At 43.9% G+C, this 24,137-nt stretch overlaps 1 protein-coding gene across 1 annotated transcript in view; it reads left to right on the forward strand.

Moving 5' to 3' along the window:
- Positions 1-415: 415 nt before the first annotated feature.
- Positions 416-24,137, forward strand: part of TFDP1 (transcription factor Dp-1) — a 123,177-nt gene continuing 99,455 nt past the window's right edge. Inside the window, exons 1-2 of the mRNA XM_049856239.1 lie at positions 416-555; positions 2,708-2,783. Of these exons, the coding sequence (XP_049712196.1) occupies positions 2,772-2,783 (12 nt within the window). The 5' untranslated portion in view covers positions 416-555; positions 2,708-2,771. The remainder of the gene's footprint in view (positions 556-2,707; positions 2,784-24,137) is intronic.

Genomic DNA, 24,137 nt, shown 5'->3' on the forward strand with positions numbered 1-24,137 from the left:
GATGAGGCCGCTCCTGCAGTCAGATCAAACTGGGCTGCCCAGTTTTCCCTCCTGAACTCACTTCCGGGATACCTCCCCAGCTGGCACCGAGGATGCACGGAATTGCTTGGAATTTGGGTGAAGGTTGGGCGTGGGCGTGGAGAGGCGCGGTGGCTGAGCCGGGTGTCTGCCGGCTCCTCGCTGGGCCAGACGTGCCGTCCTCAGCCGGGAGCGCACGCCGGGGTAGGCAGCAGCTTCCGCGCCGCGCGCCCGCCTGCCCGCCAGCGGCCACACACGCTCGCCGCGGGCCTCCCTCTCTCCCTCCCTCCTCCGCACACACACACTGAGCCCCTCTCCCGGCGCCAGGCGGGGGCGGAGCAGAACTGGCGGGAGGAGGCAAGGAGGGAGGGAGGGAGCCAAAGGCGCGAAAACGGCGCGCAGGCGCGCCGCGCTCCCCGAGGCGGAGCGCGCGGGGGTGAAACTGACACTTTGGGCCAGTCTCTATGGGGCCGCTCGTGGCCGCACGTCACCGCGCTGCCGGCACGTCACGCCGGCTCGACGCTCCCGGTACAAAGTGTAAGTTTCAATTTTTTTCCCGGTGCCGCCGCTCCGGGGGCCACGGAGGAGCGGGAGCGGAGTGGGGACGCAGGGCTGTCTGGCCAGCGCGGCCGGGCCTTCCCATCCCCGCCATCCTCGCGTGAGTGCGGGGCTGGGGCGGCGGGGCCCTGAGCCTCGGCGCCCAGCATCTCCGCCCCCAGCCCCGCGCGCGGGCGCGGACCGGGCGAGCCAGGTGCGGGGCGCCGGCCACCCTGGCGCTGCAGGCGGCGGGCGGGTGCGCGCGGGCCGAGGGCGGCCGGGGCTGCGGGAGGGGGAGAGGATGCCCTGGGGCGGGAACCCCGGGAGGATGGAGATGGGGGAGGGCGCGGAGCCACCGGCGCCGCGGGAGGATGGAGCTGGGGGATGGGGCCCAGGGCAGGGCGAGCAGCTGGTCCTGGAGGGAGGGGGCACCGGGCGGTGCGCGGGCCCCTGGCCCGAGAGGCGGCTCTGGGGCGGGCCGGGGTCGGGGCCGGCCACGGGGCGCGGGGGGCGGGCCAACGGCGGCGAGGGGGCAGCCCGGGGCGGACTGGTCCCCGGCGGTCCGGCCCCTCGGCCCTGCCCCCGCCTCGCCTGCGTGTGGGCGCCGCGCGCACTGCTCGGTGTCTCCTTGGGGCTCTTTCCTGGTGTGCTCTGTGTGCGCTGCACATGTGCAGTCGGTAAACCTTCCCCCACCCCGCACCCCCCACGCCGCCGCCGCGCCTCATTGTAGCCGCTGCAGTTGGTGGGCTGCGGGGCTGGCCGCCGCCGTTCGGTGGGTGGGGGGGGTGGGCGGCCGGGGGAGGAAGGCGCTCTCCAGGTGACTTGACCTCGGCTGTAGGATGTGGGATGGGGGGTTGGCGCGGGTGGGGAGCAGGACGCGATTGGGCGGGAGTGGGCCCGACCGAGGAGGGCGGGCAGTGGGGCTCTTGCGGGACTCTGCTAGCTGTCTGGGCGGGCGAGGTGGGGGCTCGGGACGGGTGCAGGGGGGTCCCCGGGTGGGGGCAGGCGGGGCGGCAGGGCCGGAGCTAGGCCCTCCAGGCCCCGGATAAGCATCGTCGCGCGCCCCTCGGCCACCCGGGGGCGCGGGGCAACGGGGAGGGGGTCGGTGGGCGCCTGTTGCCGGGCGGTGCACCCGGCGGTGGCGGGCGGCAGGGCTGCACAGCTGCCGCCGGCTCCGTCCCGGGCCCGAGCGCGCCGCCCGCGCTCCCGGCCCCGGCGGCCGGATCCGCTCCGGCCTGCAGCGAGCGCCTTCGGGAGGGAACGGGGAGGGGCTGACCCTTCCACCGACCTGGTCCTTTAGGGAGCTCCGAGCCGAGGACTGCCGGTTCCGGTGGCGGGCGGGGGAAGGGAGATTCCTCTCGGTGGAGGTGGCTCCTGAGGCCTAGTGACAGGTCAGAGAAAGCCCGGACCCGGACGGGCTGGGGGCGTGGGGGTTGGGATGGGGGACTGAGAGCAGTTCCCTGGACCCTGGGACTGCTTGGGGTGACTCTGGAAGCCCACCTGTCAGAGTTACCAGTCTACCCTCTGGCTTGGGTCAGCGAGCTGGAAACTGACCAGGGTGGGGGAAGTCCCTCTAAGAGTTCTTTTGGGATGGCTTTCCCTGCGCGCCGGTATGTCTGTGCTAGGACAGAAGGGAGAGTTATACTCCTGTTAGATGGATGTGTGGGGTCGTGCATGTATGTGTGTGCCTGGGTGGGTCACTGTGGGGGTGGTATATTGATCCCGTAGAGATGTGAATGAGCCGAATGGGACCATTCGTGTAGTTATGCCATGGATTATGCTTTAGAAACAGAAAGGTAGCACAGGCAGATATGTAAAGGGGATTATCTTTGGGTGATTTGGGGAGAAAGTTGGGGTGTTGTAGCAATGATTTTAGGTCATGGAGTTCCTATGTCTTGGTTGTTTATGGGCTTGTTTGCCAATTTAAAATATATTTTCACCTGCTGCAATGAATTTTAAAATCCTAAGTATAGGAGTTGTTTTTGCCAGTTCCACTTTTGAGTAAGTGTGTACATTTGGGAAGGAAGGTTCTTGTTACCTGGAAGGCCAGTTGGGGTGGTGGTGGGGGGGGGTGGGGAACGTTTCTCTTAAGATGTGACATATTATTAACTTTCTTTATTCTTACTCATTTTTTCTTTTCCCTTCTTTTCAGAAAAATCATTGTTTCTTCTCTGGAGGGTGAACGTTTATAAAATTGACTTCACGGATCTGGTAACATGGCAAAAGATGTAAGTGTATTAGCTTCGTGTTACAAACCTTTCCTTAGCTTTTAATAGCGAGAAATTACGAAGCACTGAATTCTTTGCAGTTTTCTCACTTTATTTCGGAATGACAACACATAAACCATAGTACTGTTTATTTTTTTAAGCTTCTAAAGCACATGAAACAGGATGAAAGTGAAAAAAGATCAAAGAATCTAATAGCCTCCATGGAGATGTGTGACTTGCTCTTTCTACGTTGTGTTTTTTGTAACCTTGGATGCCTGTTGATAAATGCTTATGGTGTTTAAATGGTACCAATTTTACTTAATCTTTTCGGGCCTTTAAAATTTATGATTTTGAATAGCTTTGTTAAAAGCCATTCCATAATTAAAAGAGATTGTGAATGCACCATTCAGAGCGTGTGGTGGGGCTCAGCAGTTGCTGGATCTGGACCCGTTTTCTGATGCCCAGCAGAGAAGGGCCCCATCTACTGAGGACCACCTTCCACACAGGAGGTCTGGAGATTACTTGCTTTCTTAGTTATCTAGTGCTGCTATAATAGAAATAACCACAAGTGTGTGGCTTTAACAAACAGAAACTTATTTTTCTCACGGCTTAGGAGGCTAGAAGTCCGAATTCAGAGTACTGGCTCTAGGGAAAGACTTTCTTTCTCTGTCAGCCCTGGAGGAAGGTCCTTGTTTCTTCAGCTTCTGTGTCCTGGTTCCTTGGAGATTTCTCAGTGTCTTGGCATCTCTCTTCCCACATCTTTGCTTCTCCTGCTTGGCTGTTTAATCTCTTTTATATCTCAAAAGAGATTGACTCAAGACACGCCCTACACTAATTCTCCCTCAGCATGAAAAAGACAGCCCATTCCCAAATGGGATTATAACCACAGGCATAGAGGTTAGGAATTACAGTACATATTTCTGGGGAACACAATTCAATCCATAACACACAATGACCTTAAATTTAGCTTGTAAGCAGTGTACAGCAATACCTGTTACATATAAAATAACATGTGGGAAACTAAAACTTTGATAAAATGTTAAACACTTGCTTTGGCCACTTTTTTCCACAGAAAAAAATGAGCTTTGGTGATTAATGAAGTGTCCTGAAAAACGCTGATTAGCTTATTTAGTATCTGTCATAAAACTATAGGATATCCTTCTGAATAAATTTTGTAACTTGTTTTAAGAAGCAAGCTTTTAGGCCCGAAACACATCTGTTTTATTGGTCGTGTAGTTCTTTACTGCACTTTGTAATATCAGTGAAATTTACTTCAACACCAGCTGTATCTCTTACTATTTTTTAGAATGCATTTCTCTGTATACACTTTTCTCTGTATAAGTTAGTAAGGAGAGGCTATTTATTTACATATTTATCAGATGTTTGGAAGTGCAATTAAGACATAATGCATCTGCTTGAAACACAACTATATATAGGTAGTAAAAATGTATTCATCTCTCTTGAGCCAAATAATGGGTGTTAGGCCTTTCCATAAAAGGAACCCTGGTGGCGCAGTGGTTAAGCACTCTGCTAACCGCAAGTTCGTCGGTTCAAACAGGAGAAAGATGTGGCAGTCTCTTTCTGTAAAGATAACAGCCTTGGAAACCCAGTGAGGCAGTTCTGCTCTGTCCTGTAAGGTCACTATGAGTCGGAATTGACTCTATGGCAACAGGGTTTTTTAATGCCTTTCCATCAGTTTAAAGGCTGTTAAGAATCTCAAGTCATACTGAATGCCTACGGTATGCTGCAGACTCCCACCATTGGGTATTTACTCATGGAGCCCTGGTGATGAAGTGGTTAAGAGCTACCAAAAGGTCGGCAGTTCGAATCCACCAACCGCTCCTTGGAAACCCTATGGGGCAGTTCTACTCTGTCCTGTAGGGTCACTATGAGTCGGAATTGACTTGACAGCAACAGGTATGGTTTTGCTTTCTGGCATATTAGGCAGGATACCTGTCTTTAAGTGCTTCTGGTTTAATTTGGTAGAGAAGATGTATAAATGTACACTTAGACCCTTGGTGGCTTTTTGAAGTTCAAGCCCTAATCTGTATGTTATGCAACATTAGTTTTATCATCTAAGTATACTTGTAAATGGCCATGACCTATATTCTTGTGTGCCCTAAAAATGCAGGACATGTAGTGTATACTCAATAAACAATTAGATTAATTAAATAGTTTTTAAATACACTGGTGCTGGACCCTCGTACCTTTGTTAGTGAACATTTCTGTGTGTGTTTATGGCTTCAGGGAACAGAGTTTATTTTTATTTTATTAAACACACTTAGATATTTAATTGACCATATGGTGAAAACTGAAGGAGCTGGAGAGGCTCGTTTTTGAGGCCATCTTTGATTCTACATGTTTTTAATTTGGACCTTCCATGTGCCTGGTACGGTGTTAGGCTCTGGGGCATGTGAAGATAGGTAAGTTAAGGCGTCTTGCTTTCTAGTTGTAGGGAGAGAAGCTCAAACCAATTATCATCATATGATCACTGCTGGAGAAGGAGCACCTGCAGAGTGCTGTGTCAGCCAGAGTGGGGAATGGCCAAGGGCCTGGGGGTGGTTGGGGGCCTTGCCTTGAGTTCATTTTGGATTATCCGTTGCAGTATGAGTAGCTTGTACAGTGGAGGGTTTGGAGGGGGGAGTGTTATGATGAGGATAACTAGGGTATTTCAGACAGAAATAGTATGAGGAGAAGCAGAGAAGTGAAGTAGCCTCCCCTCTTATAAACATGTGCAGAAGTCCAGTGTGGCCGGGACCCAGGTTTCATGAGGGGAGTGGTAGCAGGTCAGGCTGGAAATGCAGATTGTGGCCAAGGAAAGGAATTTGGCCTTTATTCTGTAGCAGACTTTTTTTTTTTTTTCTTTTTAAATGGGGGTATGACATTTGCGTTTTGGAGAGACGACTTTGGCAGCAAGTGTTGCAGGGGAAAATAGAGCAGTAGTTAAAATTGTTTTACGCAGTGGAAAGTGAAATCTTGTGTGCAAGAGAAAAGTCCATAAATACAGGTGAAAGCAGAGTTGCTTTGGTTGCCGTGGGGTGGGGCCAGGGACTAGAGCACTGTGTCTCCCCTCCGCAGCCTTTCAGAGCTATGAGGAGTCCATGGAACGTAACTGGAGAGAAGAAGGAGGCTGTGCGAGGCCTATGGAGGCAGGAGAGGGCCGGGGTTAAGGCCCAGGTGGATAAAATGGGATCCCTGGGTGGTGCAAATGGTTAAGTGCTCAGCTACTAGCCAAAAGGTTGGAGGTTTTAACACCCCCAGAGGTGTCTTGGAAGAAAGTCCTGGCTGCCTACTTCTGAAAGGCCACAGCCATTGAAAACCTTATGGAACACAGTTCTGCTCTGAAACACGTGAAGTTGTCATGAGTTGGAATTGACTCAACGGCAACTGGTTTTGTCTTTTTTTTTTTTGTTTGTTAGAATGCAGAGTACGTACTTAAGAGACTTAAGAGAGATTGACTGGATAGGTTTTGGTGAGAAGGATGAGAAGAAAATGACTTGGAAGCTTTCTAGCTTGAATGACTACATCAACTATGATTGTCAAGATAGGAGATGCAGAAGAAACTGGCAGATTTGGAAGAGGGACCAGGGAAATGGCTTGATATGAGTGAGGTGTTCAACTGAATAGGTGACAATAGGAGTGGTGAGTGTTGCTGAGTTTTAAGTGACAGCCAAGCCAAGCCAAACCAGCTGCCGTTGACTCGATTCCGACTCATAGCGACCCTATAGGACAGAGTAGAAGAGGACGGCTTATTGATGGAGAAGCAAAGATGAGTACACAAGTACTGTCTTTTAAGAACAGGCTGGAGAAGGAGAGAGAGCGAAAACCAAAAAACCAAGCCCTTTGCTATTGAGTTGATTCCAACTCATGGCGACCCTGTGAGTTACAGACTACAACTGCTACACAGGCTTTTCTTGGCTGTAATCTTAGTGGAAGCAGATTGCCAGGCCTTCTTTTGCAGTACTGCTGGATGGTTTCAGACCACCAACCTTTAGGTTGGTTGTTAAGCTCAAACCCTTCGTGCCGCCTGGGGAGTAGGAGCTAAATCTAGCCAACTTGGCAATTCTACTTTGATGAGGGGAGGCTGGACCAAATTAGGACTATTTCCTCAAAGCTTTTTCGAAGCAAAGGGCTGTTTCTAGGCTACTTCTTGGATAACTATGTCTTTTTGATGTAAGGGATAATATCATGTAGTCTTCTGACAAAAAAAAAAAAAAAAAAATCAACGCACATAAAAAAAAAAAAAAATCCCCCCAAACGGAACTTTTTATTTATCCTTTTGTGAACCCTTTTTTTAGATCCCTTTCAGTTTAAGACATTACATGAGCCAGGTTGGCTTATTTCCATCCTTATTTCATGTGAGGATGAACGTTCTGCCCTTGTCTATCTCAGTTATTTCTGATAGGATTAATAACATGGAAACTCTTAAAAGAACTGCAGCATGCATTGTATTTTGTTCATACATGCTTTTATTTAGAATTTATTGAGTACTTGGCAGAGGCATCTTGTAAGAAAAGCCTGGCAGTCAACCACTGAAAACCTATGGAGCACAGTTCTGGTCTGACATACATGGGGGTGCCATGAGTCAGAAGCGACCCCATGGCAGCTGGTTTGGTTTTTGGTTTTGTGTGCCAAATGGGGTATATAGTGGTGGTGAATGAAAAGATATAGCCTAACCCTGCCCTCATGAAGCTTGTGGTCTAGCGGAGAAGTTCTCACCCAAATGAGTATATCACTGCAGATGTGTTGAGGGCCATGTGGGAAAGAACAAGGTGTTGGGGGGTTGGGGGTGTCTTAACCCAAGCAGTCAGAGGCCTTTTGTGAAGAAGTGGCATTGTAATTGAATATGGGGATGAAGCAGAGGTGGTCTGTGTATGAAGACCTTGGAGCAGGACATGAATGTAATATAGGTTGAAAGTTATAGGCTAGTGTTTGTATGAGCTCTGACGTAGATCCTAAGTTTTATGTATATGTTTTTTTCTGTTTCCAAAATGTAATAGGTGTGCTTCTATGATAAATTATTTGTATATATTTTATGAAAAAAAGTATTTAAAAAGTTAACAAATCTTAATTTAAAACATGTCTACCTAGATAGAATGATGTAATTCCTTTGTTTAAAAAACAAACAGGCCACATTTTCCAGCCATGTATTAGAATAACCCGAATTCCTTGGTAATTTATAGCTGAAATCTTATTCAAAAAATGCTTCTCTTCAGATTGTAATTGTATTTTTGAGTACATTTAAAACTCTGGCAGAATAACAGGCATCAGTAGGTAATACATTTCTAGGCTGCCTATGGAGTTCATAAGGAGCCCTGGTGGTACAGTGGTTAAGCACTCAGCTGTTAACCAAAAGGCTGGCAGTTGTCACTGATTTTGTTTGCTTCCTGCCTCTTTCTTTTAGTCACTGTACTTCTAGTTCGCACCCTCAGAGACTGAAGAGAAGGATGCATCTTGGGCAGTAGGTAAAAGTTGAGGCTGCTTGGTTAGTCCACAATACTCAGTTCTGCTCTCAGTGTGTTTTGAGTCCCTATTTTCAGTGACGCTTGAGCCAGGACTGATTAGGGAAGCAGAGAAGGGAAAGATGGTGTCTTTGCCTTCAGGTAGAGCAGAGCCTTGTTTTCACATTGAAAAATTCATTATATAAATTAAATTCGTATGTGCTTAACAAGGAGCTCTGGCGGCACAGTGGTTAATCGCTCGGCTGCTAACCGAAAGGTCCGAGGTTTGAACCCACCATCTGCTTTGCGGGAGAAAGATGTGGCAGTCTGCTTCTGTAAAGGTTCCAGCCTTGGAAGCCCCACTGAGTAGCTCTACTCTGTCCTAGAGGGTCACTGTGAGTCAGAATCGACTAGACAGCCGTGGGTTTGGGCATGTGCTGAAGGTAAAAACATTCAAATGATTACCGTTGTTTGTTCATACAACGTATGGAGGAAGAGAAGGGCAAAGAACGAAAGATTCACACAGTATAAAAGTAAACGTGGACCCACACATGCCTGACCACTCCTGAAAAGTAGCCACTACTCAGTTTTTTGGGTTACTTCCAGAAATTTAATAGAACAGAATTTATGATAGAGTGTTTCTCACTGGGGCTGATACTGGCATTTTGGGCAAGACATTTCTTTGCTGTGGGGATGGTCTGTCTCTCTCTCTTTTTAAAATTATTGTACTTTAGATGAAGGTTTACAGAACAAACTAGCATCTCGTTAAAGAGTATGCGTATTGTTTTGTGACATTTGTTACCAACTCTACGATATGTCAGTCAACACTCTCCCTTTTCAACCTTGGGTTCCCTATTACCAGCTTTCCTGTTCCCTCCAGCCTTCTAGTCCTTGCCCCTGGGCTGGTGTGCCCCTTTAGTCTTGTTTTGTTTTATGGGCCTGTCTAATCTTTGGCTGAAGGGTGAACCTCAGGAGTGACTTCATTACTAAGCTAAAAGCATGTCTGGGGCCGTACTCTCAGGGTTTCTCCAGTCTCTGTCAGGCCAGCAAATCTGGTCTCGATTTTTGAGTTAGAATTTTGTTCTACATTTCTCTCCAGCTCCCTCCGGGACCCTCTACTGTGATCCCTGTCAGAGCAATCAGTGATGGTAGCTGGGCACCATCTAGTTGTACTGCACTCAGTCTGGTGGAGGCTGTGGTCCATTAGTCCTTTGGATTAACCTTTCCTTTTTGTCTTTGGTTTTCTTCACTTTCCCTTGCTCCCTAAGGGATGAGACCAGTGGAGTATCTTAGATGGTTGCTCACATGCTTTTAAGACCCCAGACACTACTCACCTAAGTAGAATGTAGAACATTTTCTTTATAAAATGTGTTACGCCAATTGAGCTAGGTATTTGGGGACTGTCTCTCATGATGCAAGACATTTAACATCAGTGGTCCACCCTATGAATGCCAGTAATGCCCTTCTACCCTAAGTCATTGTGACAACCTGAAATAAGCCAACCCTTTTCCCCCAGCCACCCCCCCCCCGCCCCCCGCCAGCCCTTTACGTTTGCAAACACTCCTTCTGGGAAGCATCAGTATAGACCCTGATAGAGAACTACTGAAGTCTGTCATTTGAAACTTTCTATGCAAGCTCTTTCCATCAGTACCTACAGATTTAGTCCATTTTAACAGTTGGGAGTATCTCATTACATGACTGTCTCATGATTTAACGACTCCTCTGGTGAAGGGCGTGTAGGCTGTTCCTGTGTCTTTGCTGTAACAAATGGTGCTGCAAAGTCCTTTCTCAGACTTATACCTAGGAATACTTTTTAAGTATTCCTGTAGGGATTATTCTAAGCAGGTCACAGGGCCTGGGCTTTACAAGTTTTGATAATGCCAAGTTGTCCTCCAAGGAAGTTGTACAGGTTGGTACTTCTACCAGCATGGCGTCTGTTTCCCCGCCACCAGTGTGGCATCTGTCAGACATTTTCACTTTTTGTCACCTTGATAGGTAAAAAATGTAATTAATTTTATGGATTTATAAAACTAGGCATTTAATGAATTTTATTTTTGTGCAAACCATGGATCCCGTTGACGTAAATCTGATTGGGAAGGCTTTATCGTGTTAAGAATATAGTGACACGGGCCATTTTTAGTATTGAGAAAGGCTACTCTCAAGTTATTAAGTTTAAAGAAATTTTAGAAATTAAATTATTAAAAACATCTCATTGTGTTAAAAATTGCAGTTGTGTGAAATGAAAAATGGAAGACTCCTGACTAGAGAGAGAGAGAGAGAGTGTGCGTGCGTGCGTGTGTGTGTGCGCGCTCACTTGCACGCTCCTGCCCTGGATTGTCCACCCTTCTCCTCCCGTTATTTTTCTTTCCAGCCTGTAGCCACGGTTAGCAGATTTTGCATGTGGAAAAAGTATAGTTATAAAATAAAAGAGCTGCATAGCCGTTGTAGTTTTCTAGAATTAGAGCTGCCTTGGGCAATGCCTGCTTATTACATAAGAGTGTGTGGCCCAGAAAGGTTACATTACTTTTTCAAGGTCACGTAGTGACAGAGCATGACTAGAACCTGTGTCTCTAGCTTTCCATCTAGAGTTTTTCCCATCCATGCCAGGCTTTCTCGAATCACTTGGCAAAGAAGTGTCAACTTGGTGTGATCGAGGGAAATGCCACGACCCCATCGTAAAAGCTTATTTTTCCTCCTCTGTTCCCCATTGGCTTTGTGGTGTTTGGTTTGTATATTGCATCCTTATACTTGTCAAATATCATGAAGGTTTGTAAATAAAAAGGGAGGTAGAGAGTTAATTAGCAAAAGGCTTTTGCCAAGTGATGCTGAAGTGCAGTTTAGCATGAACACAGTAGATATTCTTGTGGTCCTGCCCTGCCCCCTCCAAGTTCTGCTGACCGTTTATGGGGGAGAAAGATAAAGTGAATCCTCACAGGCTCACAGACTGTGCAGTAGACACATACTTTGAACAGTTTACTCCCAGGTAGAGAAAGTGAAATTGTGGTAATAGCGTGCATCAGTTACTGTTCAGAGTTCACGTCTCTGGGTTTTGGAAGCTGTTCTCTGCTGCCAGTTTGTATCCTGTGAATTTATGGGAAAATCCCTCAATTGTATTATTGAGAACTGGAGACCAAAGAAAAATCTATCATATAATACTAAGTTTTCGAGTTATGGTATAACAAGGCCTCGTGTAATACCAATTGTAGTACTAATGGGCTTATCTAAAAATATATTTACTGAATATCACTTTACAGAGCTAGATGATGAAATTCAGGGCTGAAGAAATAAACCTCATAGAGCAATAACCCTGCTGTTTCCTTTGGTCTTTGATGAAATGAGTTCTGGGAACAAATGCTAACTCAGTAATTTAATGCCATATTTCCTTTTGAGTACCCTCATAAATGAATGACTTTACATTTGAGATTAACAGGGTAGTAAGTTTAGTCCACTCAAGTTTAAATATTGAATAAAAAAATCTATGATGGTAATGTGTATTTTCCCAATAGGCTTTTCATGTTTCAGAATGAATTTTTTCCTACATGGGATGAAATCGGAGAACTCTAAGATGGCATCAAAAAGTAGAAAATGAGAGCTTAATTAAAATTGTTGCCCCTAAAACATTCTTATTTTTGAAAAGGTATACTAACACCTGATATAAAATTCAGAAGATGAAAAGGGCATCTTTAGGCGATACTTTCTTCTTACATAATCGACTCAGCGCTTTTTTAGCTCTGTATTTTTGATGTTTGAAAAAAATTTAGTGTTCATTATAAAGCAGTTAGAAAATTTCCTTTTTGTATTGATACATAGCTTTACGGGCATTATAACTTTTAAGAGATCTTAAGGTGACTTTTCACATAATCTTTTTTTTTTTAACTCTTGGTTTTTGGTATTTACAAAGTATTATCTTTTGTTATAGAACACCTAGGAAATCGCCTTTGGAATTGATACATACCTTCACTTGCAGTGTAGTTTTATACTACTTGTCATGAAGGACTGGATTTCTAAGTTCTGCTCAGAGAAAAGAACTAGCAGCAATAGAAAAGGACTGCAGAGAAGCAGATTTCAAATGGGGCTCTTGGACGGTGGGGAGGATGGGCCGTGCCATGACACAGGGGGTCACTAATAGGCGTAAACAAGAGCCAGATCTCTGGGATATGGTAAAGGGATGTTTGCATTCGCTGAATTACAGGTTGGATTAGATGAATCCCCCTATACCTCCCAGTAACCTTCTAACTCAAATAAGTATAGTTATTAGAGTATTTGTCATAAAATAGCACTAATTCTGTCTTTGTACGTAGCATCATTGTTGTTAGTTGCCATTGAATTGGCTCTGACTCATGATGTATAGACTCCATGTGTAGAAATGGTGCCTGGTCCTGTGCCATCTTCATGATCCTTGCTACGTTTGAGTCCATCGTTGCTGCCGTTGTGTCAGTCCATTTCACTGGGTTTCCCTTGCCTTTGCTGGCCCTCCACTTTACCAAACATGATGTCCTTTTCCAGCAATCAGTCCTTCCTGATGATGTGTCCAAAGTATAACAGAGTTGAAGTGTTGGACAATATTCTGTGATCCGTAGGGTTTTCATTGGCTAATTTTTGGAATTAGATTGCCAGGCCTTTCTTCCTAGTCCGTCTTGGTGTAGAAGCACCCCTGAAATCAGTGGCATAGCTTCCAGCATCATAGCCACACACAAGCCACCACAGTACAACAAAGTGACAGATGAGTGGTGGGTACATAGCACAGGGCCTGGAAAATCGTAAGCCTTCAGTAAATATTTATTGACTGGGTAACTGACTTGAGATTCATATAGAATCCTGCGTTTCTTTTAGGGTTTGTATGTGAATGCTGAGTGTGGCTTTTAAATTGTTGCACAGTCCACGGACTCCCTATTCCAAGGTGGTAAAGATAACTTTGAGATATAAAGAGTTGCATCTACTTCTTCCTGTCAAATCTGTTATTTGACCTAAGGACCCAGGTCATCAGTTCATCAAAATCCTGTTTTTACACAGTCCAGTTTTGAAGGGAATTCTGGTCTGATGGAATGAAAACCACTCTGCGTCCCCAGTGATTTAAAATATGCATCGTCTTTTTAACACACTTTCACCGTGCATTCTGGTCTCCCATTAAATAACGACACATTATGTAGAGTTTAAAAAAAATGAGGCAGTATAAATGGCTTTGATGAACAATAGGTGAGAAGGTAATTATGCTTGTAAATCAGAAAACCGAACACAGTAAATCCAGAGTCAGACTTTTCCAGAGCCTTCCTCTGGACTCTGCCCGGCCTGTTTATTCCCTCTCTGGGTGTCTCTTGCTGTCTGTCTCTCTCTCTCTCTCCCCCTCCCTCCCTCCCAGGTATGCTTCTATCCTTCCCTCATATTTCATTCTCTAGTGGAAATTGATTTCTTTCCAGATTTATTCTGTGTGATTACAGTCTATTCTCAGCGTAAATTACGAGTTTTTGTTTTTATTGAATGACCTTGGCGTACTGACCTGTCACTATCATTTTTTTCCACAATCTTTTTTTGATTATCCATTTAGCAGAAATTTCTGCAAGAATAAAGTTTGAATTACTGAAAAAAAAATTCAAGTAATGTTTTTGCTGATTATAAAATTAACATTGTAGAAAATTTGGAAGATGAATAGGAAAGCAAAAAGGAGAAAATTAGTCATCTGTCAGTCCACATCTGGGAGGAATTGCTGACATTTGGCAGTATTGTGTATATTCCTGCAGAATTTTTATTTAGTCATGTATAATTACTGCATATTTTACAAAGATTTAAGTTACATTCCTTTTCTAACCTGCTTTTTAACTTTAATATATTGTCAGTATCTCCCCATGTCAAATCATTTTTTTCCTACCATGTTATTTTTAGTGGCTATAAAGTAAAAATTAAAAAAAAGGAACATGTTAACTTACAAGCTCTTTTATTTGACATGTTGGGGAATTAGATGGTCAGTTATTGGAAAAGTGAGTTAAAGTGGGAAATTATAAAAAATAACACATAACTAAACATTTCACCTTAAACTCAAACAAATATACATTCGTTTCCCAGTCTTTTGCATGTCGAGTAAAGGAGGCCTTTTCTTTGAGAGTGGGTCCACTTACTTGAGGTTCTTGCATAAGCGTGCCCGTAATACCCAGTTTTGATTTCTGTAGGTTGGATGGAGAACTTAAAACGCATTGGAAGACAATGAATGCAACCTCCTAGATTTTACTTTATTTTTTTGCAGGTTTTTAGCGTTACCCTCCCTGTACCAAATTCGTCAGGAGTTTATTTTTTAGCAGTTTGCTTTTATCAAGCCTTTTTGAAGCATTCAACAAAATCTTTTGAGACAGAGGAGTTGTCTTCCTTTTCATACTCACTTTATCAGCCTTTAATTAAAGGTATGTAATTACAGTAACAAATGCAACTGGCATAAACAGATGTTTAGGAATGAGCAGGCTCTCTGAGAATATCCTATCCACGGCTAGGGTTTTAACAGGAGGGTGGAGAGCGTCAGTTCATGTGGCCAATCAGTTAGTGGAGTTGAGAGGGCATCTGCAGTGTTCCATTGTGTGAATACGCCGAAAGGAGTTAATCAGTCCTCTGTCGTTGGATATTCAGGTAGTTTCCAGTTAATTCTTCTTGTATTTGTACAAGTCCATGATGATATCCTTGGCGTAAATTCCTAGAAGTGTAATTGTGTGTGTGTAAACTCTTTGGGACATGCTGGCAAGTTACTTTCCAGAAAGATTATACCAGTTTATACTTATTTCCATCAGATTGTAGGGGCGCACCCATCTTAATGTACCTTTCTGAAGAAGCCCTGGTGGTACAGTGGTTAAAGCGCTCGGCTGCTAACTGAAAGGTCCGGGGTTCGAACCTACCTGCTGCTCTGCAGGAGAAAGATGTGGCAGCCTGATTCCTGAAAGATTACAGTCTTGGATGCCCTGTGGGGCAGTTCTGCTCTGTCCTGTAGGGCAGCTATGGGTTAGAATTGACTCGACAGCCACGGGTTTGGTTTTTGGATTTGGTCTGAACACTGAGTTTTTGACGATAACAATTTGAAAACCCACAAAATTTGCTCAGTTTGATAGGTGAAGTTATAAATTGCGTATCGCTTTAGTTTGCATTTCTTTGGTTTAGAAATTATTTTCCTTGTAAAAAATTATATTTCTCTGTGAATTGATGAACCTATCCTGTGCTCATTTCTCTGTTCAGGCGTTTATTTCCTATTGATTTTTGCATCTGATACGTTAAGGATACTAAACCTTTGTCCATCATGTCACAGTGACATAGTATGTCCATTGTATCATAGCAACATTCGGTTCGCTTTAGCCATTCAGCAAGAGTTGGAAATACAATAAACTTACTTTGACATAAACCTAAGGGAGAACATACCTTCAGTTCATCCCTTGAATTCTAAAATTAAATACAGATAATTTTTAGATACTTCAAATTCTTTTCCCTTGATTTGGTTAATTGGTATGTATTTGTTCATCTTTGTTTAATATGATCATGAAGACTCCTACTTTCAAGCTTCTTTCTAAAATCAGCATCGTTTTTAAATTTAGACACTTTGTTGTTTGACATTGTGCAGCATAAAAGGCAAATATTTGCCTTAATATTGTCCGCAAAAGGAGCCTAACCGTGGATTATAGGGATAATTTCAGCATTCCTTTTCCGATACCTTGGATGTCTTCCATCCTCCGCCGCCCCCAACACACACATGTAGTTTGGGTAGGAGGGAAGTGACAACATTAAACAATCTCGTGGGGTTTTGCAACTCCAGAGAGCTTTGAAATCTCTGGTCTACAAGCTAAAGTATTAGCATAGCACACTCCCAGGGTAACAGCTGCTTCCCGTGGATTTAACCTCTTCTTTCTTTAACGAATTGAAAAGTAGCTCACATTTGAGCTGTAAGGGCAAATTTCATTCTATGGAGGTAGGAAGGAATAATGAATCAGTGCAGAGGTTAGTTACTTGGACGTGCCAAATGATTTTACAGTATACTAAGGACCTTTTTTTTTTTTAAGGACCTTGACCAGTCCAAAAGGGCCTGTGAAAGGAGTAATAGTTTTACTTAGGGTTCTGACCTTCAGTTTCCATGTTTAGTTACCACTTAACACATATTTGGTGATGGTAATACCCCTTTTTCTTACTTGATGTGCCATTGTTTGAATGACATTTATAATGCGTAGCATATGATCATAGAAGCTTTACTTAAAAATTCATATAAATAGTAGCATAGGAGCTTGGAAACTTAGTCTGTATTCTTTTGAGCACTCCTTCCTTTGAGATGGGGTGTCTTCAGGGAAGGAAATAATGTACTTTTTTTTTTTTAATGAACTCTTCAGTCTGAAAGTGCCAGTTGTGAGGAGATTGCGCTTTCCTTTCTATCAGGCAAGGACTTGTCATGTAGAATGTCATAGATTGTTTCCCCCACTCTGGGTCAAGAATTGTTTGTCTTGACTGATGACAACATCCTATAGTCAGGCTTCTGCCCAATTTGGATTCTGTAGTCAGGGAATCATCAGTGGACCTCAGTATGGACCAGCATCCTGGTCCAGTTGATGTGGCCAAACCCTCCACTTTGGTGCTCTGGCTCTCTCACGCTGGGTTTAGAATTGTTGCCCCACATCAACCTTGAAAATCACCTGGAGTTGAGGAGATTCTCCACTGAGGACTTTGGAGAAGCATTGGTTGGTCACTCTTTTGTGAAAGTTCCTAATGGATGACTTGATTATGTTAAAATGGAAATTTAGGTTCTTTCTAAAAAGAAAAAAAGTATCCTGTCATAATTTTCCAGTAGAGAAGTTAGAATAGTGTATTGTTAGATAGTAAAGCGAATACACAAGATAAACAGAAAACATCTCTACCCTCTCAGGGCTTAGTGGGTACTCTGAGGAGAGTGCTGTGGGAATAATTTGATTCTGACGGCCGTAAGCTTAGATTTCTGCACTGGGTTGGAGGTCTCCCTTCGACTAAGGTGGGCTGGTATGTGCCTGAGGTTATGAAATGCCACAAGGTATAATGGATATTTTCCTGAAACATCCATTTTGCTGAATGCTTTATTATGGAGTAGGAGCCCTGGTGGCGTAGAGCTCGGCTGCCAACCAAAAGGTTGGCGGTTCCAGTCCACCAGCTGCTCATTAGAATCCCTATGGGGCAGTTGCACTCTGTCCTATAGGGTCACTATACATTGGAATCGACCTGACAGCGCCGGTTTTTATTACGAAGTAAGCAGCTGCACCTGGGTAGTGATTAAGAGTGGAGCTGGACTGCTGGGTTTAAGTCCCAGCTCCACCACTCAGGAGCTAGCCTGTGTGACCCTTAAGCAAAGTATTCACCGCTAGATCCTCAGTTTCCTTACCTGTGAAGTGAGGATAACAAAGGCACCTACCTTGCAGGGTGTAGTTGTTTGTTGCCATGGAGTCAACTCCTACTCTTAGTGACCCTGTGTGTGCAGAGCAGAACTGCTCCATAGGGTTTTCAAGGCTGTGACCTTTCACAAGCAGCTTGCCACCAGGCTTGGATTTAACTAGATCCCTGTTTTTCTGTGGGTGAGTTTGAACAGCCAACCTTTCAGCTTGTAGTGAGTATTTGACTGTTTGCGTCACCAGGGAAGGACTCCCTGTCTTACAGGGTAGTGGAGATGAAGCAAAACAATGAAACGAATGCTTAGCCTAGTCCCTGGAACAAATTTTCATGAATTTGAAAACATAGAACACAAGGCTTTAAAGAAATTTGGAGCTTTTCACAGGCCTTTATGAGACACACTTCTTGGCCAATAGTGGTTGGTCTCAACAGAACTCTTAGAAAAAACTACCACTCAAGGTAGCATGACTGAAGGGAAGGGCCATTGTAAGGATTCAGAGCTCTCAGGGATAAAGTCCAGCAGAGCTGCTGGAGACCTGGAGCTGGGTGAAGGATGCTGCTTGCTTTATCTCTTTGGGGCCACGTAGTCTCTTGTTTATGCTTTGCTCAGTGTGTCTGTTCTAGCCTTTGTGCAGAGGGGTTTCTCTGCTTACTCAGGGTTTCTGCCCCTCCTAACACTGGCCTATCCTGGTTACAGTTTAGAAGAATCTAATGGATCAGGGAAAGCCAGGGAATTGCCCGAGGGCAGGGTCCTTCCCTTGTTTGGCCAACTCTGGATGGAATGGGGTTGGCTGGGATGGAGTCCCATGGTACATAGGGAATTCTTCTAGGACCTGCGGATGGGGCAGGATCTTTAGAAAGGGCATTGGATGTGTGACAATTAAACGATTACTTTGGATAAAAAAGGAGCCCTGGTGGCGCAGTGACTAAGAGCGATGGCTGCTAACCAAAAGGTCAGCAGTTTGAATCCACCAGCTGCTCCTTGGAAACCCTATGGGGCAGTTACTGCTCTGTCCTCTGGGATCGCTGTGAGTTGGAATCAATTTGACGACAATGAGTTTGAATAAAAAAAAAGTTTGTGAAGCACTACAGTGCAGCCCATCTTGGCCTAATTTAGCATTTTACTCATTATAAAGGCGGCAAAATCATGCTCTATGGCGGAACAACCTGTTGATAAATAGAAATTTTAGCCTACCCTTTGTATTTTCCCTGGCTATGTTTTTCACTGGGGGCCCCTGTTAGACACTAGTCCTCTATGGCTCCATAGACTAAGATAATGCCGATCCGCTGCCAGTCTGCCAGGAAAATATCAGGAAGTGGAACCTAAGCAAATATTAAAAAAAAATTTTTTTTTCAGAAATATTTTATGGTTTCTTCCAGATGGTTTTGCATCTGTCCTGGTCCTAGAATATAGTGAAGCACGTTGTGATATTTTCCTGGTAGAAAAGCAAGAGTTAAAATAATGACCGAAGGAAAGTAAGCCAGATTTATAGATTGGAGGAGCAAATAATGTAAGCTCAGTTAGCTTCTTCCTAGGAAGAGCTGTAACTCCAGGGAGTGACGAGGTATTGAATCTAACATAAACTATATAACCTCACCTTTTGGTATGAACATACAGTGATTGTGGCAATGTGCTGTTTTGGATGGGGGTGGAAGAATAATAGTTTAAATGATTCAGCATTTGATTGACATTGGAGACCAGCATGGTGGAAAGGAATGGGATGAAGATGCTAATTTATAATTGAATATGTGGAAAAGGTGGGCTCCTGATGACTTAGGAGGCCAAAGGAAGTGTTAACTGCAGAGGTGCTTGCCATTGTTGTCGTTAGGTGCTGTGGAGTCGGTTCCGACTCATAGCGACCCTGTGTACAACACAACGAAACGCTGCCCGGTCCTGTGCCATCATCACAGTCGTTGTTATGCTTGAGCCCATTGTTGCAGTCACTGTGTCAGTCCATCTTGTTGAGGGTCTTCCTTTTTTCACTGAACTTCTTTCTATTTTACCAAGCATGATGTCCTTTTCCAGAGACTGGTCCCTCCTGATAACATGCCCAAAGTATGTGAGACGAAGTCTCTCCGCCCTCGCTTCCAAGGAGCATTCTGGCTATACTTCTTCCAAGACAGGTTTGTTCATTGTCCTGGCAGCTGGTGGTATATTCAGTATTCTCCGCCAACACCGGAATTCAAAGATGCATGTGACGCGATTGAAAACACCATAGCTTGGGTCGGTCTCACCTTAGTCCTCAAAGTGACATCTTTGCTTTTGAACACTTTAAAGAGGCCTTTTGCAGGTTGGCCCAGTGCAATATGTCATTGATTTCTTGATTCCTGCTTCCATGGGTGTTGATTCTGGATCCAAGTAAGATGAAATCCTTGACAGCTTCAACCACAGAATCTCAGAGCTAGAAGAGACTTTGGAGATTGTCAAATCCAGCTAAAGAAAAAAAAAAACCCATATCGACTAGGTGGTCAATTTAAATGGCAAATTTTAATTCTCTTGGAGAAGAGCAGCAACAGTAATTTCTTTGGTGATGTGCCTTGCAGTACCTTCTACCAAATGTTTTCACATATTAATCGTGATGGGCCTACTGTAATGTAGGTCAACCTGCTCTGCTTAATTGGAATTTCAGAAATCCGTTCTGGGTCGTTCCTGCTGTTCCCTTTGTTGTTAGTTGCCTTCCAGTTGATTCCAAATCATCTGAAAACAAATCTCCCCACCTCTAATAGCCTTGTCTCTCCCTGTCCTTTGAGTCCTCTGGACTTTGCACTGCTTTGTAAATTTACTCCTATGTCTTCAACTTCCCTTAGCCTTAAGGGATTTTAGACCTTTCCCTTGAGGACATGGATTTCTGGTAGCCCACTTAGGAGGAGCCAGCTCTTTCCGCCCTTCCTTTGTGATTGAAATCTTGTGGAGGGGAGGGATCAGCACTGTTTGCCTTGACATTTCCTCTCAAGACTTGCTTTTCTGCTCCCCAACACAATCTGCTGTGGTTCTGTGGCTCAGATCCAGCAGCCTCTGACCTCATGTCTGTCTGTTCAGTGTCATCTGCTGCACACTTGCCCATGTTCACCCTGGACTTCGGCCTCCGGTTCCATTGCAGCTCTTGCTGCCATCTTGGGTTACTTCTCTCTAGGTGACCCATCTGCGTCCCTGGCTCACTGTTCCTTGGCCTCTGATACACCACAGCTCTCAGCCTCCATCCTTGTCTCTGGCCAGTGACTCTCTGGTCACCCCTAGATCTTGTTATCTTTCGGGTGGTATATTCATTGCCTAAAAAATGAAATGAGCCTCATTGCATTATTCAATTATGTAAATAAAGGGCTTACTTAAAAATTTAGAAAGGTATCAGGAAGAAAGAAATCATCTGAAATCACATAGTCCAGTGTGACACTATTACTAATTTTTTGGTGGTCATTTTTGGGAATAACCCTGTAGATCCTTCCCCTCATCTGGGATTATTTTGAAGCCAGTTACAAACATGTTTCATCTGAAAATATTTCAGTACGTGTTTCTCAAAGAGAAGAACTCTTTAAAAATACTCAAAGCAATTAATTTATTATTATCATCAAACAGTGTTTGGATTTCCCCAGTTGTCTCAAAGTTTTTGAAAAGTTTATTTGCATCAGAATACAGGCCATTTATATATCTATATGTGTGTGTATGTGTGTATATATATATAGTGCTTTAAGTGAAAATTTACAGTTCAAGTTAGTTTCTCATACAAAAATTTATACACACATTGTTATGTGACCCTAGTTGCTCTCCCTGTAATGTGACAGCACACTCCTCCTTTTCACCCTATATTTCCTGTGTCCATTCAACCTTGACCTTTCTGCCTTCTCATCCTGCCTCAGGACAGGAGCCCCCCATTTAGTCTCATGTATCTGCTTGAGCTAAGAAGCGCACTCTTCACAGGTATTGTTTTATGTCTTATAACCCGTTGCCATTGCGTCGATTCCATAGTCCGGTCTAAACTTTGTCTGAAGAGTTGGCTTTGGGAATGATTTTAGTTTTGGGCTAACAGAGAGTCCGGGTGCCATGTCTTTGTGGATCCCTCCAGTCTCAGTCAGGTCATTAAGTCTGGTCTTTTTATGTGAATTTGAGTTCTGTACCCCACTTTTCTCCTGCTCTGTCAGGGACTCTGTTGTGCTCCCTGTCAGGCCAGTCATTGGTGGTAGCTGGGCACCACCTAGTTGTTCAGGTCTCAGGCTGATGGAGTCTCTGGTTTCTGTGGCCCTTTCAGGATAGGGGCCGTTTTTAACAGCTGCATGATATTTTGGTTGAATGTATTCTAATTTATTTAATCCTATGGATGAACATTTAGGTAGTTTCCAATATTTTGCTTTTATAGTAAACAGAAGTATGATAAACATACCTGTCTGTTGGCTTCCTGCAGTCAGCTCTCTTAGAGGTGGAATAGCTGGGTCAAAGGAATTGTTGAATTACGGTTTTGTTGTATACCAGGGTATACTCCTGACAGGAGACTCAGGATGCCTCTTCCCCTCAGAATCCTAGTCAGTGCAGTGTTTTGTGTTTAAGCCTCTGCCAGTCCAACAGTTGGATGTTTTTCTTTGCATTTCTTTCATTATTAATGTGATTGAGATATTTTCTTATGTTTATTGACTGTGTCTTAATGTGTTTTTCTATTAGAGTATTTGCCTTTTAATTCGTTATAAGAGCACTTGGTACGTTAGGGTTATAAGCTCCGTCATGTATGTTACATCATGTATACTTTCTTTCCCAATCATAGAGTCATTTGTCTTGACTTATTTATGCTCTGTTTTTTTTCAGGCAAATTCTTGCTGTGTAGTCAGACTTACTGGGATCTTTCCTTAAAGTATCTGAGTAATGGGACATTCAGAAGGCTCTTCATATCACAAGTGCTATGATGCGTCCAGCCCAGTTAATAGTAATGTCATTTTATTTAATTTTTTGAATTTTATTTTGTTGTTGAGAATATACACAGCAAAACATACACCAGTTCAACAGTTACACACGTATCATTCAATGACATTGATTACATCCTTCCAGTTTTGTGCAACCATTCTCACCCTCCTTTTCTGAGTTGTTCCTCTATTAATATAAATTTACTATCCCCTAAAGTTCCTATCTAATCTTACAAGTTGCTGTTACCAATTTGATCCCGTTTAGATAGTTCTTAAAAGAGCATAATGCTCAAAGCAGACATTTTTTACTGCTTAAGCTAAAATATTGTTTGGTTTTAAGGAGATTTCAGGGGATATTTTTGGCTTAAGGTTTAAAGATTGTCTCAGGGCAATAGTTCCAGGTGTTCATCTGACCCTCATGGCTCCAGGAAGCCTGGAGTCTATGAGAATTTGAAATTCTCTTCTGTATTTTCCCCCTTTTGATCAGGATTCATCTAAAGAATCTTTGATCAAAATGTTCAGTAATGGTAGCCAGGCACCATCCAGTTTTTCTGGTGTCATGGCAAAGGAGGCAGTTGTTCATAATTAGCCACACATTCCATATCCTCCTCCTGACTCCTTCTTCCTCTGTTGCTCCGGGTATATAGAGACCAATTGTACCTTAGATAGACGCACGCAAGCTTTTAAGACCCCAAGCACTGCCCAGCGAACTAAGAGGTAGAGCAGAAGCACTAAACATGTTATTAGACCAATTAACTGGAATGTCCCATGAACCATGACCTAAAGTCTCCAAACCAAGGAACAAAATCCCATAAGATTTTTGGTTGTACAGAAACAGCCTCAGCAGCTACTCTTTTTTGTTTGTCATTGTTATAAATATATCTATCACAACTTTTGGTAAATCAACTTTTTACAACTTACTGACAACAATTACGATAATTGGCTGTGCAGCCCTGCCCTTAATCAATATGGTATTTCCGTCACCATTAATCCCCCTGTCCACCTTCCTGCCCCTAGTAACTACAGATAAACTTTGTTCTCTATACATTTGCCTTTTCTTGTCTTTTTATATAAGTGGGGTCATACAATATGAGTCCTTTTGTAAATGACTTATTTCGCTCAGCATAATGTCTTCCAGCTCCATCCATATTGTAGCGTGTATTAAGACGTTATTTCTCCTACTGGCTGAGAAGTATTCCATTGTATATATGTACCACGTTTCATTTATCCATACATCTGCTAATAAGCCATTTAAATAGTGCTGCAGTGAACACTGGTGTACAAGTCTCTGTTTGAGTCTTTGCTTTCAAGTCTTTTTATACCTAGGAGTGGAATTGCTGGGGCATATGGTAGTTTGTATGGGTCATATGGTAGTTCCACACCGTTTTCAACATTGCTGTACCATTTTGCATTCCTACCAGCAGTGGGTAAGGGTTCCAGTTTCCCCAAATCCTTGCCAACATTATTTATTTATTTAATCTTAGCCATCCATCCAGGTGGGAGTGAAATGGTATCTCCTTGTGGTTTGATTTGCATCACTCTGATGGCTAATGACACTGAGCATCTTTTCATGTGTTTGGTGGCCATTCTACTGTCCTCTTTGGTGAAATGTCTATTCAAGTCCTTTGCCGATTTTATGATTGGGTTGTCTTTTTGTTGTTAAGTTGTTGAAGTTTTATAT

Source organism: Elephas maximus, chromosome 17 (assembly GCF_024166365.1).
Source record: "Elephas maximus indicus isolate mEleMax1 chromosome 17, mEleMax1 primary haplotype, whole genome shotgun sequence".
Lineage (NCBI taxonomy): Eukaryota > Metazoa > Chordata > Mammalia > Proboscidea > Elephantidae > Elephas > Elephas maximus.